At 40.0% G+C, this 12592-nt stretch overlaps 1 protein-coding gene across 1 annotated transcript in view; it reads left to right on the plus strand.

Annotated features, from left to right (window-relative positions):
• LOC131125407 (neurexin-2-like) overlaps nucleotides 1-12592 on the plus strand; it is a 410351-nt gene that overhangs the window by 210320 nt on the left and 187439 nt on the right. The window contains exons 9-11 of the mRNA XM_058066943.1: nucleotides 1469-1770; nucleotides 6515-6538; nucleotides 9970-10131. Of these exons, the coding sequence (XP_057922926.1) occupies nucleotides 1469-1770; nucleotides 6515-6538; nucleotides 9970-10131 (488 nt within the window). The remainder of the gene's footprint in view (nucleotides 1-1468; nucleotides 1771-6514; nucleotides 6539-9969; nucleotides 10132-12592) is intronic.

Here is a 12592-nt window from a genome sequence, read left to right on the forward strand (position 1 = left end):
AGCGTGAAACTTTGGTGTAGATGGATACATTTTGTTGAATCATTGCAGTCAATAACCACAGCTAATTGCTTTCATCTGGCAGTATTTGATCTGAGGTGTGTACAAATGCATGCAGGGGGAAAGTGTTCCGCCAGCAACTCTTTGGTGATGCTGCATTTTACAAACCCACTTGCTGCCAAGTGTGTGTTTGGAGTTAAAATCGTGCCAAAACGTGTTTTGCTCACGCCCAACGATTCACAAACAGGCTCAGTGTGGTTTGCAAATACAAAACATCATCATTCACAAACTAATGCATTTAATTTTGCAAATAAGGAACATACACATCAAACAAATGGATCCTGCTTCAGAAACAAAAGGAACATATTTCTTGAAAAAATGTCCTTCAAGTACAAAAAATAACAAATATGAAAAACTGTCACATGACTTTTGTCACTTAGCAATTTGTTTGAGAAAAGGTGTCATTCTATCATTTAAACAAATAATTACTAAATATAAAAGCACCTTTCCCCAACTAATTGGTGTAGTATAACCAGGAGGATGTAATTGATGTGTGAGTTGTGTTTGCTCGCACTACACTTCACAGAAGTGAAATTATTGAATGATGCTTTGTTGTTTATTTTTGGTATAGACACTTATAGAGTGCGCTGTGGTCTCACTGCCGGCTGTTTATAGAGATCAATGTAAACCATACAGCACAGAGGATTGCTTGTTTTGATTTAAACATGGTTGTATCTCGTTGTCTGTGTTACTTAACACTGTTGGTAAGAGGTACTCTTTGCTGTTTAACAAATGTTGACTTGGGAGTTATTGATACCGGAAGTTTGAATCTGTGAACCACAGTGTGAATCTGAAGGCTTTTCCATGTGGACTACAAGCCAGAAAAATGAGTGTAAAAAATTCATTCATTTTCTACCGCTTATCCTCACGAGAGTCGCGGGGGTGCTGGAGCCTATCCCAGCTGATGCCAAAAGTCATGTGACAGTTTTACATAGTTGTAGAGTTCATGGATGTTTAGTATTTGCAAACCATACTATTGTTTCTGAGGATTTGGCATGATTTGAACTCCATATTGTTTTTGATGTTTGGTCTGAGAAGGAACTTGAGTCCATGTTTATGTTGGCCTATTAGCTCATTCAAGACCCTAAGAATAAGATCCAGGTTTGAGAACCATACCGTTGACTTTAACTGAGCTAAAAACACCCCCAAAGCCATCAAACTTAATTAGTAGGCTAGTGGAACTAAGGGAGAAGAAGGCTGCTGTGGACCATAAAGACGGAATATCCATTACAAATCAAGCTTCCCAAGTAGTCTTGTGAAACTGTTTGTAGTCATCCCAAGGGCGTTGTACCAGGTTCTACAAAACAGCTTCATGTAAAAAGTTGTTGCACACGTTATTACACCTTAAAAGCACATTGAAGGCCACTGGACTGTGATGTCACTCATCTGTGTTTTGGTGTTCTCGCCACAGGAAAGGAGGAGTCCGTGGCGACCTTCAAGGGCAACGAGTTCTTCTGCTACGACTTGTCGCTGACACCCATCCAGAGCAGCACCGACGAGATCACGCTTTCCTTCCGCACCCTGCAGCGCAACGGCCTCATGCTGCACACGGGCAAGTCGGCCGACTATGTCAACCTGTCGCTGAAGAGCGGCGCTGTCTGGCTGGTCATCAACCTGGGCTCCGGGGCCTTTGAGGCCCTGGTGGAGCCGGTTAACGGCAAGTTCAATGACAACGCCTGGCACGATGTCCGCGTCACCCGCAACCTGCGCCAGGTAAACCAAAATTCTCTGTTGGATTTTCTACTTTCTATCTTACGAGCTGGAGTGCAACCTCTTTCTGCTACATATCTTTGATCTTCACTGTATCTACTACTGAACTACCACTCTTTAATGTCAATGAAATACTTCCACAACTATACTCACATTGTGTACTAATGTTGGACATGCATTTTTGCAACTCCTTAGCAATCACCGAGGCTGTTTGTACCTTGCGTAGTATTCACATGCACAGGTACAATGTGTGTGTGGCGAGTACACCTTCTATTGGCTGCTGAGCTCATCACTTGGCAGTTGCAGGGTGCAGCGGTGAGACACAATCAATTTCACTTACACTTGCCGTGCTTACGAGCTCACATTTTGGAGGCAAATTGTAATTGGAACGAATGGCTTGTCAGAGCTAATAATGGCCAGTCTGAGCAGTTCTTGAATACCAAAACAGGCTGACTCGCATGAATGCATTAAAAAGCAAACACCCGGTCCTGAAGTTTTGGGCCACTAAAATTAAGCCTCACCTCAGGCAGGTTTTCTGCTGTCTTAGGACAAGAGCACAAGGGCACAAGGACACTCATCTCTTGCAGATTGTGGGTTAACCGTGCAGCGCCGCATGATTCTCGTGTGTGATCAGCAGGGTGAGACAAGACTAATGAGTTCCGAAAGCCTACATGATTTTAAAAGATTTGCGGCATTAAGTGAGCCACATACCTTCCGAGTGTGCTGTAATGAGGCAAATGAGTGTCCACTGCTTCAAATTCAAGATGTTATATATATGTGCATATATGCACATAGGATTCCTCTTTAATGACTTTTTAAATCCAATACGTTATATATCTATCATTTAATTCTCCATTTATTCACTTGAAATGATTTACCTTAAGGCTAAAGTCCATGAAGTTTGTTTTCATTTTTGGTCTTCTTTTTTTTTCACAGAATAAGAATACCATTTACAGTGGATTTGGTATTTGCGATTAGTCATTCCTGACCCACCAGATTTTTTTAAATTAAAATATTTTTTTATTTGTCGGAAATCCCGGCCATTTCTTCTTTTCTTTCCAAAATTGGCAATTTTTTTAATGCAGCAAAGCCATCTAATTTGCCCTAAATTGGTAATAATTTATAAATAAGTGACATGAAAGCCTACAATGTCACCATAGACAGAGTATGACACATGGATCAGACATTTTGATGAGCTAATATGTTGATATTTTGATGAGCTTGTTGGGTATGGTGGAGAAAGGGATCTGACCATTTCTGAGACTGGTGACATCATCATATGCACATTAGTGAATTTACTCCCATCACAATCTTTGGGTCATACTGACGATGTTTTCTCGTATCCAATATGCCTTTATCTATAACCATTTTCAAGATAAAATCTTTAGTAATATCAAAACTGAATATTGTCCTGAAAAGAATGTGGGGTTAATTAAGGGTTAATTCAGATGTACAATTTGCTACATTGAACTATGCTGGAAATTACACTGAAAAAACTACATTTAAATTACTTAATGTCTGTGAACACAATTCCTCATTGCTCATAATAACAGGATTTAAAATGTTGTTCTACTACTATTAAATAGATTAGTTTTATACGGAGGCGCAGCAGAGGCGCAGCAGCATAACCCAGGCTTGATTCGAGTGTTATAAATAGATATTTTTATGGGTGTCTCAAATACTTATTTGTTATTTACTAACATGCTGTATTACAATGTGTGGAAGAGCAGGGATGAGGCCGACCTCTGACCCACGTGTTAATCTTCTTTACATTATTGTGCCCATGCTTCTCACAGCGCTCCCCTCTGCTTAGCCAATCGGAGACAGCAACACTTCACCCTGCAATCACAGGCTTAAAGAATCCGATACAGGGTGAATTTTGCAGCTCCCCTAATCTGTCAGTCTGTCGCTGTTGTTTTGTTGCACAAACGTAATGTACAGTATCTGTGCACAATTAGGTGGCTCTCACAAGCTAGGAGGAGTCTGGACAAAGGAAAAAAAAAAGAACGATCACAGGATCACAGCTCCTCCCGGTGGATAGTAGATGTACAGCAAGATAAGACTTTAGCTTGTCCCTGTGGATGAGAGCTGACGGGCATTTATTTGACCTTGGCGTTGTATATACAGTAGGATACTGTATACCTATATCAGGAATTCCCGCCAATTGTGTACTATAGAATACAATTGTTGGCTCAGAAAGATGAAATGACTTCTTCTCCACCAAAGCCACACAGCCATGTCTTTCTCCAGCTCACAAGGTTGTAAACATAGAGTAGTCCAAGAGGATTAAGGACTCTGCTCTGTTCGGTTAATCAACTGATTTTTTTTGCCTACATAGTAGAAATTCATCCCCATATGGGGCACGTCAGGCTGCTTGAGGACACGCTAGTGTCTTAGTTTGTTCGTGGGAAGCGTAGAGAATAAGAGAAGAGAAGGTTTTAGTGCCTTCATGTGAGACGAAAGCAAGCGAACGGGAGAAAGCAGAGAGAGAGAGCAGTTTGTTCGTCATCTTAGAGAAACACAACAGAGGCGTCTTGTAATCCCCCAATGTGACTTTACAAGCCAGAGATTCAACATCCAGCATCCAAGTGACAGAACTGGGCCAGTCAGTCGCTTTTTAGCCAGGGTCTGGATATACAGACCCCTGAACCCAACGTATCGCTTCACAATCTTTCTCTTGATGTCACGGACACCTCTTATGCTTCCGATCGAATCATCATTGTCCTTACGTTCTCTTTTCTCACCATGTCATGTTCTCTCACTTCTTTCTCAGGAGAGTCGGACTTTAAATTTGTGTTAACTGCTGCAATTTGTTGTATCTATGTTATGCATAGATGTGCACATTAGCAACAGTGTGATCTAAATCAGAAAAAAGTGAGATAACGGCTTTAAAATAGGGACTTTGCTAAGCTATTAAACATTTCCATAAATAAAACACATGCAAACTTGATTGTGTGTGTGAAGCTGATCTATTAACAATTATCATTATGAATATGCAGAATACTGTTCATGCAGATTATCAAAACACACACAATATTGGGAGGCGGGGATGCAGATTTAATCATTTGGCACCTGCAATGTGATTTAGAAAATCTGAAACATGTTTGCGGTCAGTATTTTTACATCTTTTTTTAGCAGGTTTGAAAGGCAGATGCAAACTGGTGCGTTCTACACGTCATTGTAGCCAGAAAGCGGCATTTGATGACAGAGCACAGAGAGAGAGAATCCCCCATGTGCTTGTCAACACATGTGGACTGTCAGAAATAAAAATCATAAAGACATATCGTCTATCCAGCGTTGCCATTTCAGAGCTACCGGAAGGACTGATTTGGAGCCAGTCACAAAAAGCAGCCCCGGCCATATATCAGAAGGGAAAACTCCTTGCAACACTAAATTTTCTTATATCTGGATCATTAAATTAGTATTTAATCCGCTGTTGATTTGGGAAGTTTATCTCCTTATAAAGATATGCACAGTCCAGAACTGTACTGCCCACTTTTTCTTACAAAGTGAGACAGAATGTGATTATTTTATTTAAATTTAATGCATTTTTTGTTTAGTCAGTTTAGTCTCATGCGTGCTTGTCCTCCTTCAACACTGTGACATAAAAAAATCTGATTTTACATATGATGAACTACAGCCATAAAATTGCTGATATATGGATGAATTGTTCTTCCTTATTACAAATCAAACAAACAAGCTATAGCTCAGTCATAAAACCACCAGCACCCACCATGGCTGTGCATTTGGAGCAGAAACAAGGCTCATTTGCATAACATTTGCACCACACTTGATAAAGCCATCCGGGCACACACACACCTGTAATCAGATAGCATATCTCGGCTACATTTGCATCCAAGCAGGAGGCAAACAGACAGGTTTAAAGCATTGCTGAAACAGGCAGAGATAATCAGTGATGGGAGTTAACATGATTGGCTAGGACTAATAGTACACATATTTTTGATGTCATTTGTTTGATCTGTGCTCCAAGAGAAGATTTATCAAGGGTAATTAAAAATGGAAATATGTAACACTTGGCCATATTATGTCTGTGGCCATATTGTTGATTTTTGCATGATTATCTCTCCTCTGTAGGGTCCCCTTCTTTGGAAATGCTTGAAATGATTCAATGTCTTTTTCCTATTTTAGGATGCTGCAGACACCAAGTCCATCTGTATTACAATTATTTCACCAGTGTAACATGTCCCGATACAACTCCACACAAAGAAATGCATATAAATAAATAGTGGTGCACCGTTCCAGCACTAAACACACACCCACACACCCCAGTCACAACCCCCTGTGTGAAAGTTTTCTAACTCTTGTCTTTTTTACTAACAACCAACTCCAGAATTCTTCCAGTTTGATTCTTTTCATGGTGCTTTGTTTATGGCCTTTCCTGTTATGATTTTCACTAACTAACACTGTGTCACTCACGGAATGTGAACCATTCTACTTAACCTACAACTTAACATACTAACAAATGTATTGTTATCCTTTTTTCCCCTTTTTATACTTTGTTTTTCTAGATATTCTTAAAGCCAGAGTAGCTTTCTTTATTTCTTTATCTGGATATTTTATCATATTAGGGAATAGGAAGCATATATATTTTTTGGAGTAGCCTGGTTTTTGAGAGGAGAAGATACCTTTTCACTTTTTGGGGGCGGGACTTAAAGTGTGTTCTCCTGAGTTTAAGGATGGTCATTATTTTTTTTCCTTCCCCTCCCTCCCCTGTTTTCTCCTGAAGCACGCAGGCATTGGACACGCTATGGTAAACAAACTGCATTATATGGTAGATATCATTCTAACTGTCTTATAGTTTGGTTTGCCCTGGGTTTGTTTTGTTTTTTTTCCCTCCTCTGTTTGCTTTTCAACATTCAAGCTGCCATCAGGTAGCTGCCAAATTCCACCTCTCTTTATATTTTGTATGTATTTCATGTATTTTTTTTGTAATTTATTCTTACTGCCATCAAGTACTCCCATATCTAAAATATGTATTCTAAAAGGTCTATCCTATTTTTTATATATCCGTATATACATGTGTGTGTGTCTATGTGTGTAACACATATGTATATAGACACACACACACTCAGAAAATTTTATTTACTTTTTCTTCCTACTTCTGACGCTATCCCTATGAAGAAATAAAGAATTTTACAATTTATCTAGTCAATTGAGTATATTAGAAAAGTGTTACTTTGCGTTTTAACCTCCCCCACCTCCCTCCTGATTTATTTTTTTCATAAATAACAATCCCTGAGACGTAAGTGTACACAGCAGACTCGTAAAGCAGGCCAACAAACACTCTCTGATGGCGCCTCCAGTGAATGTCAGCAGCGATAGAAAGCGATAGTGAAATGATACAAATCTATATGCAGTTAACGCCAAAATTGTGAATTTGGTGGTCATATTTTTTTTTACATCTAAAAAAAATAACAACAATAAGGCCTACATGACACAAACCAAGTATTGTTTTCTTTGCAAAGACATAATTATTGATGCAGCTCTTGCATTGTATCCCATTATATTGTACCATGTGCAATCATATGAACCAGTGTACGTGTAGCTTGTTTCCCCCTGCAAATTTCTCACATTGCTCAATGTGCTCAATAAAATCCCACTATACGGCTGTTTAGTCTCATCCCCACCAAATTTGGCACACACTTTTAGGGGGCTGACAAGCACATGTTTGTAAAATGTGAGCAAAATTGGTTGAAAAGCATGGCCATCATCAATAGGCAATAGAACTTGTGTCCTATTTTTTTTTTTTTTTTCACATGACTCTGTATACCTAATCAAGTGTCCAAATGTTTGGAATCACTCCTGATTTGCTTATGACCTACGTATATGAGTGATAGTTACTAGCCTGGCCATAGTTATCAGTAGCTACAGTGCCCTTCACTGGACCTGCCACGAGTCTGTTTGTGACTTTTAGAACCAACCACGTGGAACAGAGCCTGCAGGAACTGGACTGTGTGCACGATCTGAGCCGTCTCATAAACAACTAACACAAACGTCTGCATGACAACGTTGTTTTTTTCTCCTAAAACAGATTACATTAAGTATATATGTACATGTATATATCCCGGCTAACATATATACATGCATATATATTAATTGTCCTAATATAATCGATACGGCCATAAGACATGTTAGCCACACCCTCCCTCGTGCTGTTTCTTTTTTTGATTGTTTGTTGTTTTAACTTTTTGTTTGGTTCAGTTCCAAATTAACCAACTAAAACCAGTAACACCTGGTACCAAAAGGAGTGGGGGAGAAGTGAGCGAGGAGACATTTTTATTTTGTGTGGGACTAAAAGAAGAATGTGGAATCAAACTAATGTTTGGCATAGAGATTTGCTGGCCAGGAATACTGTGGAGACATCATAAGACATACTATCACTGCTAATGGTTCTGCTATATCCTCCCGCTCCTCGCTCTCTAGTCCCACCCTTCTTATCAAAACAATCCTGTATCATCTCTGCTGAGTTCATCCGTGATGTTCGTACCCATCCAGTCCTGCTTCCCTGTGCTCAATTTGCATGCGTGCATCTTCACTGTGACTCAAAGACAACCAGAAGGACATTTTTCTACATGATTGTATTCCTTCCTGTCATGGTTCCGTGTAAAGTGCATGGCTTATGCATCACTTTTTCTTGACTTGAATGGATTCTTTTAGGTTTATTTTAACTTGTCAAAATCAAACCGATGGAAACAACACTGTCAGTCCAAATATGGATTTGGTTTGAGAAAAGAATCCTCTTGAGTAATTAAACAAATACTAGTATTTACCCCCCAAAAAAACACATTTAAAACAATGTAATTAAGGTACGTAGTTGCAAGTATACTAACAACCATTTTTGTGTCTGACTTCCCCTTACTGACAATAATACTAACCAATGCATTCACAAGCAAACAAACCCTAACCCGCTCCGTTGCTCTCTCCCTTTTTTGACCTTTACTAACCCACATATGGTGCTGACCATTCAAACTCAAGGACAAGAAATTGCCCCACATAATAACCTGCCAGGCACTTATTGAAACACCTGTCTCTCACGTCTGTCCTTTATGACACCCAAATATGATATATGTGTGTTAATATTTAAGCTTCTCGACAGATTTGCTGCTAACAAAGGTAAGTAACACATTTAGTCTCGTATAAATTGATTTTACTTCAGAAAATGGCCAGTAGCGCACTGTCCTCATTGACTCCCCCTGTAGGTTTGGAGACTAAATGCTGTGTTTATTATAACTTATTTTATCTTAATTTATCTTGCATATTGCAGTATTTGTCTTATTTTGCACAAACTGTATTCATTTGTGAAATGCACCCAGTAAAGAAGCAACAATGTGTTCATTCGGACATTGGAGGGAAGAGGGAAGAGCTGCTGCCTCTATTGGTATGGGACATGGAGTTCTTTTGTATTTAATTAATTGCAATCATTTAAGTGTGAATGAATACAGACATGTTTACTGTATTTATGTTTTTTTATGTCTCTGAATGCACTGTATGCTTTGTTGACCGTTGATAGCTCCCTTTTTATTTCCCTTCTTTAACTTCATAGGTGTCTGGCAGTTTATTAATCAACCACAAAACCTAAGGAACAAAACAAATAATCATCACAAAATATGCACCCAAACTAGCAAAAGCAGACATACAAATGAGTTGCCCTCTTTAGTAGGGGTGTACAACAACAAAACGAAAGTGTGACCTCGGCTGAGGAGAAGGAGCTGTGCAGTGCAGTTGCATTAAAACTGATTTAAGACAATAATAGATTATCACAGATAAGCGTATTTGTGCATGATCTTTTCCCTCTTAATCTGTGTTCTCGCCACTGCGCGCCACTTTGCATACTTTTGCTGTGTTGACATTAAAAAGTGAATGCTAGAAGATGAAACATCATAAATATAACAATATCTCTATTTGTAAGAATAAGCTCTTTTAGCAGGCAGTTGTGTATTTTGATAGAGGAACAATCCAGACAACAGCTGCACTCTAGAGTGACTCTTCCCAGTCTGATGGCACCAAAGCCGCCATGTGCTTCCTTGCGCCTAGGGCACAAACCAGCCAATCACAGGCGATTAATCATCTTTCTTTCTTCCTTCTTTTGTCTTGACTCCTCTAATTCCTGTCCTCTCTCGTCACCCTCCATGTTCTTCCTTCCTGTCCCTATCTTGTTCGGTGCCATGCCTGCGTCGGCAGGTAACCATCTCAGTCGACGGCATCCTGACCACCACGGGTTACACGCAGGAGGACTACACCATGCTGGGTTCTGACGACTTTTTCTACATTGGTGGGAGCCCCAACACCGCTGACCTGCCGGGGTCACCTGTTAGCAACAACTTCATGGGATGCCTCAAAGATGTGAGTCTGCTCAGTTATTATCTCACATCTTAAAAATGAACATAATGTAACAAGATCCTACGTGGGGCAACAAATTGTGTGATATACATGCACTTTGTGGTACACTTAATGGGTTATGATTTGGAAAACATGCTAGCATGAATGTATACAGATACAGATCATTTTGTAATTATTGGACAAATGGTCAATGACTTATGGACAATTAGTTGTAAATGTGCACGGCTGCACAGTGGCATCAGTTTGGACATCTCTGTGTGGAGTTTGTATGTTCTTCCTGGGCGTGCATGTGTTTTCTTCAGGTACTCACATTCCAAAATTATGCATATTGAGTTAATTGGAGACTCTAAATTGTCCATATGCATGAATGTGAGTATTAATGGTTGGTTGTCCATATATGCCTTGCGATTGGCTGGCGACCAGTCCAGGGTTTACCACGAAAATGAGTGAATGAATTGTTGGTAAGTCCTGTCTGTGCCCCTGTAAAATCTAGTAAGGAAACAATCTAAAAGATTATAATGTATAGTGATATGTGGACTTGAGTAATATAACTTATAGTGTAAAAAAAATCCCTTGAGTTGCTTGTTTTTTATCAACAGCAGAGATGGCATCCTTGTAGTTTTTCCTCTCTGGATATAACATGAACGCTTAACAAGCTATCAAGAGGCACAATCACAGTTGAACGTATAATGCCCTTGTAAGAGTAATGACTTGTGTAGCGGCACGCCAACATCGTGCCACATGCTTCTACTGCCGCTGCATTTTCTCATAAAGGCATGCTGATTGAATAAGTAATTACTTTTGCCATCACTTTTAATGTATCTCGTCGTAATCATCTTCTCTAACTTAATTAAGCTTGTAGAGTTACATTTTTATTATTTGGCTTGCTTATCGGAGGCATCCCCCCTTTAAAGGGCACTCCACGGTCCCAGGGGCATTTCCTTCTTAAGGAAATGTTTAGAGCAAAGTTAACAGCACATGAAAACTGTTTAACACTAAGGCAAGGGCATATAAGCTTTTTAAATAATTAAAAAAGCTAAAAAAAAAAAACAAAAAAAAACCAACATAGCTATGTGTTGCAAATGGCTCCCAGGCTGCACTTTGAATGCCCATGCACTAAGGGATCGCTCAAAAAAAGCAGCAAGTCGAGGAGTAGACTCGGAGCCAATGCCCAATATGTTTTACTGAGATATCCTGAAAGGTAAAAGGAATCACATTCATCAATAGCAAGTTTTAAATGATCTTAATGCGCAAAGTCAAATGAAAGGAAATGTAAGAGGGCCGTGGAGGTTTAATGCTGGGAAAAACTAATTTATTTTCATGTTGGTTTTGTTTAACAAAATGTAAGATCAGAGTAGCAGTTACTGCTGGACACATCAGAGAAGAAGGCCAATTACAGCCGATGGAGACTCTTGAAATACTTGAACTGGAAGGAAAAATACATCTTCAACTCCATAAGGCATGTGTTGACGTTTACATGGCATAGCCTAAAGTACTGGTACACATGACATGTACAGGAAGTGTAAATACACGACAATAGGGATGACTTTAAACAAGGTGTTGCAGTGTGTCTTCATGTGGAGGATTTTGGCACGCTTGTGAGGTCACTGACGGGTGGAGATGAAAATTTCTGTCTGATCCCAAAAAGACAATCTGCTGGTGTTTTTAATTTTTTTTCAGAGTTTATTGTCAATAATAAAAACCACTATTGTGCCACACAGTAACAATATAGAAAAGGTGTTTGAGATGCTTTGGATGAGTTCTTGTTTATGAATTGTGCTGGAGCAACTTGCTGGCTTCAGCTTCTTGGCTGCATTTAAGCTCTAACAAACATCAGCTAAGTGGGAGGGTGTGTGTGTGAGACAGTGTGTTTCATCTGGCGTCGCCTCAGCTCGTCTTATCAGCGGTTGCGGTCCACAGCCATGCTTTCATGCAGCCACCGTGGTCAAACGCCTTTGACACACTCGGGTGGAACCCTGTGGGCTGCAGAGGAGTGCCCGGAAAACCTTTCATGTTTGTGTGTTTGTGTGTTACATACAGCAAGTTACACAATGCATGACCTCATAATGCGCATCCGTGGTTTTGAGAGTGTGAAGATAAGTCAGTCCTCATGCTTATGATCAGTTTCCAAAGTGATGTGTGTGTCGGAGGCTTGTTATGATCATAGAGTGTGTGTTTTGTGATGCGACTCGACACATTGCTCTTTTTTTCAACACCCGTCTTGCTGCAGCCTCCCAACATCCTCGGCTGTGACCTTGCTATCGCCCATTTCACACTCCCCTCTCATCCTCCTCCCCTTTCCACCTCCCCCGTCATCACCTCACTGTCATCTTTTGCCTTTCTCTGGGCCACTTTTGTGTAATTAAGTCCACAGTAACGGCCACCGTCGCTATGCCAGCTTTGCCATCCTCGGCGCGGCCCAAATTAAAAATTGATTTCTTCGACTGGTTTCTCCTCGCACTGG

The sequence above is a fragment of the Doryrhamphus excisus genome, chromosome 3 (assembly GCF_030265055.1).
Source record: "Doryrhamphus excisus isolate RoL2022-K1 chromosome 3, RoL_Dexc_1.0, whole genome shotgun sequence".
Lineage (NCBI taxonomy): Eukaryota > Metazoa > Chordata > Actinopteri > Syngnathiformes > Syngnathidae > Doryrhamphus > Doryrhamphus excisus.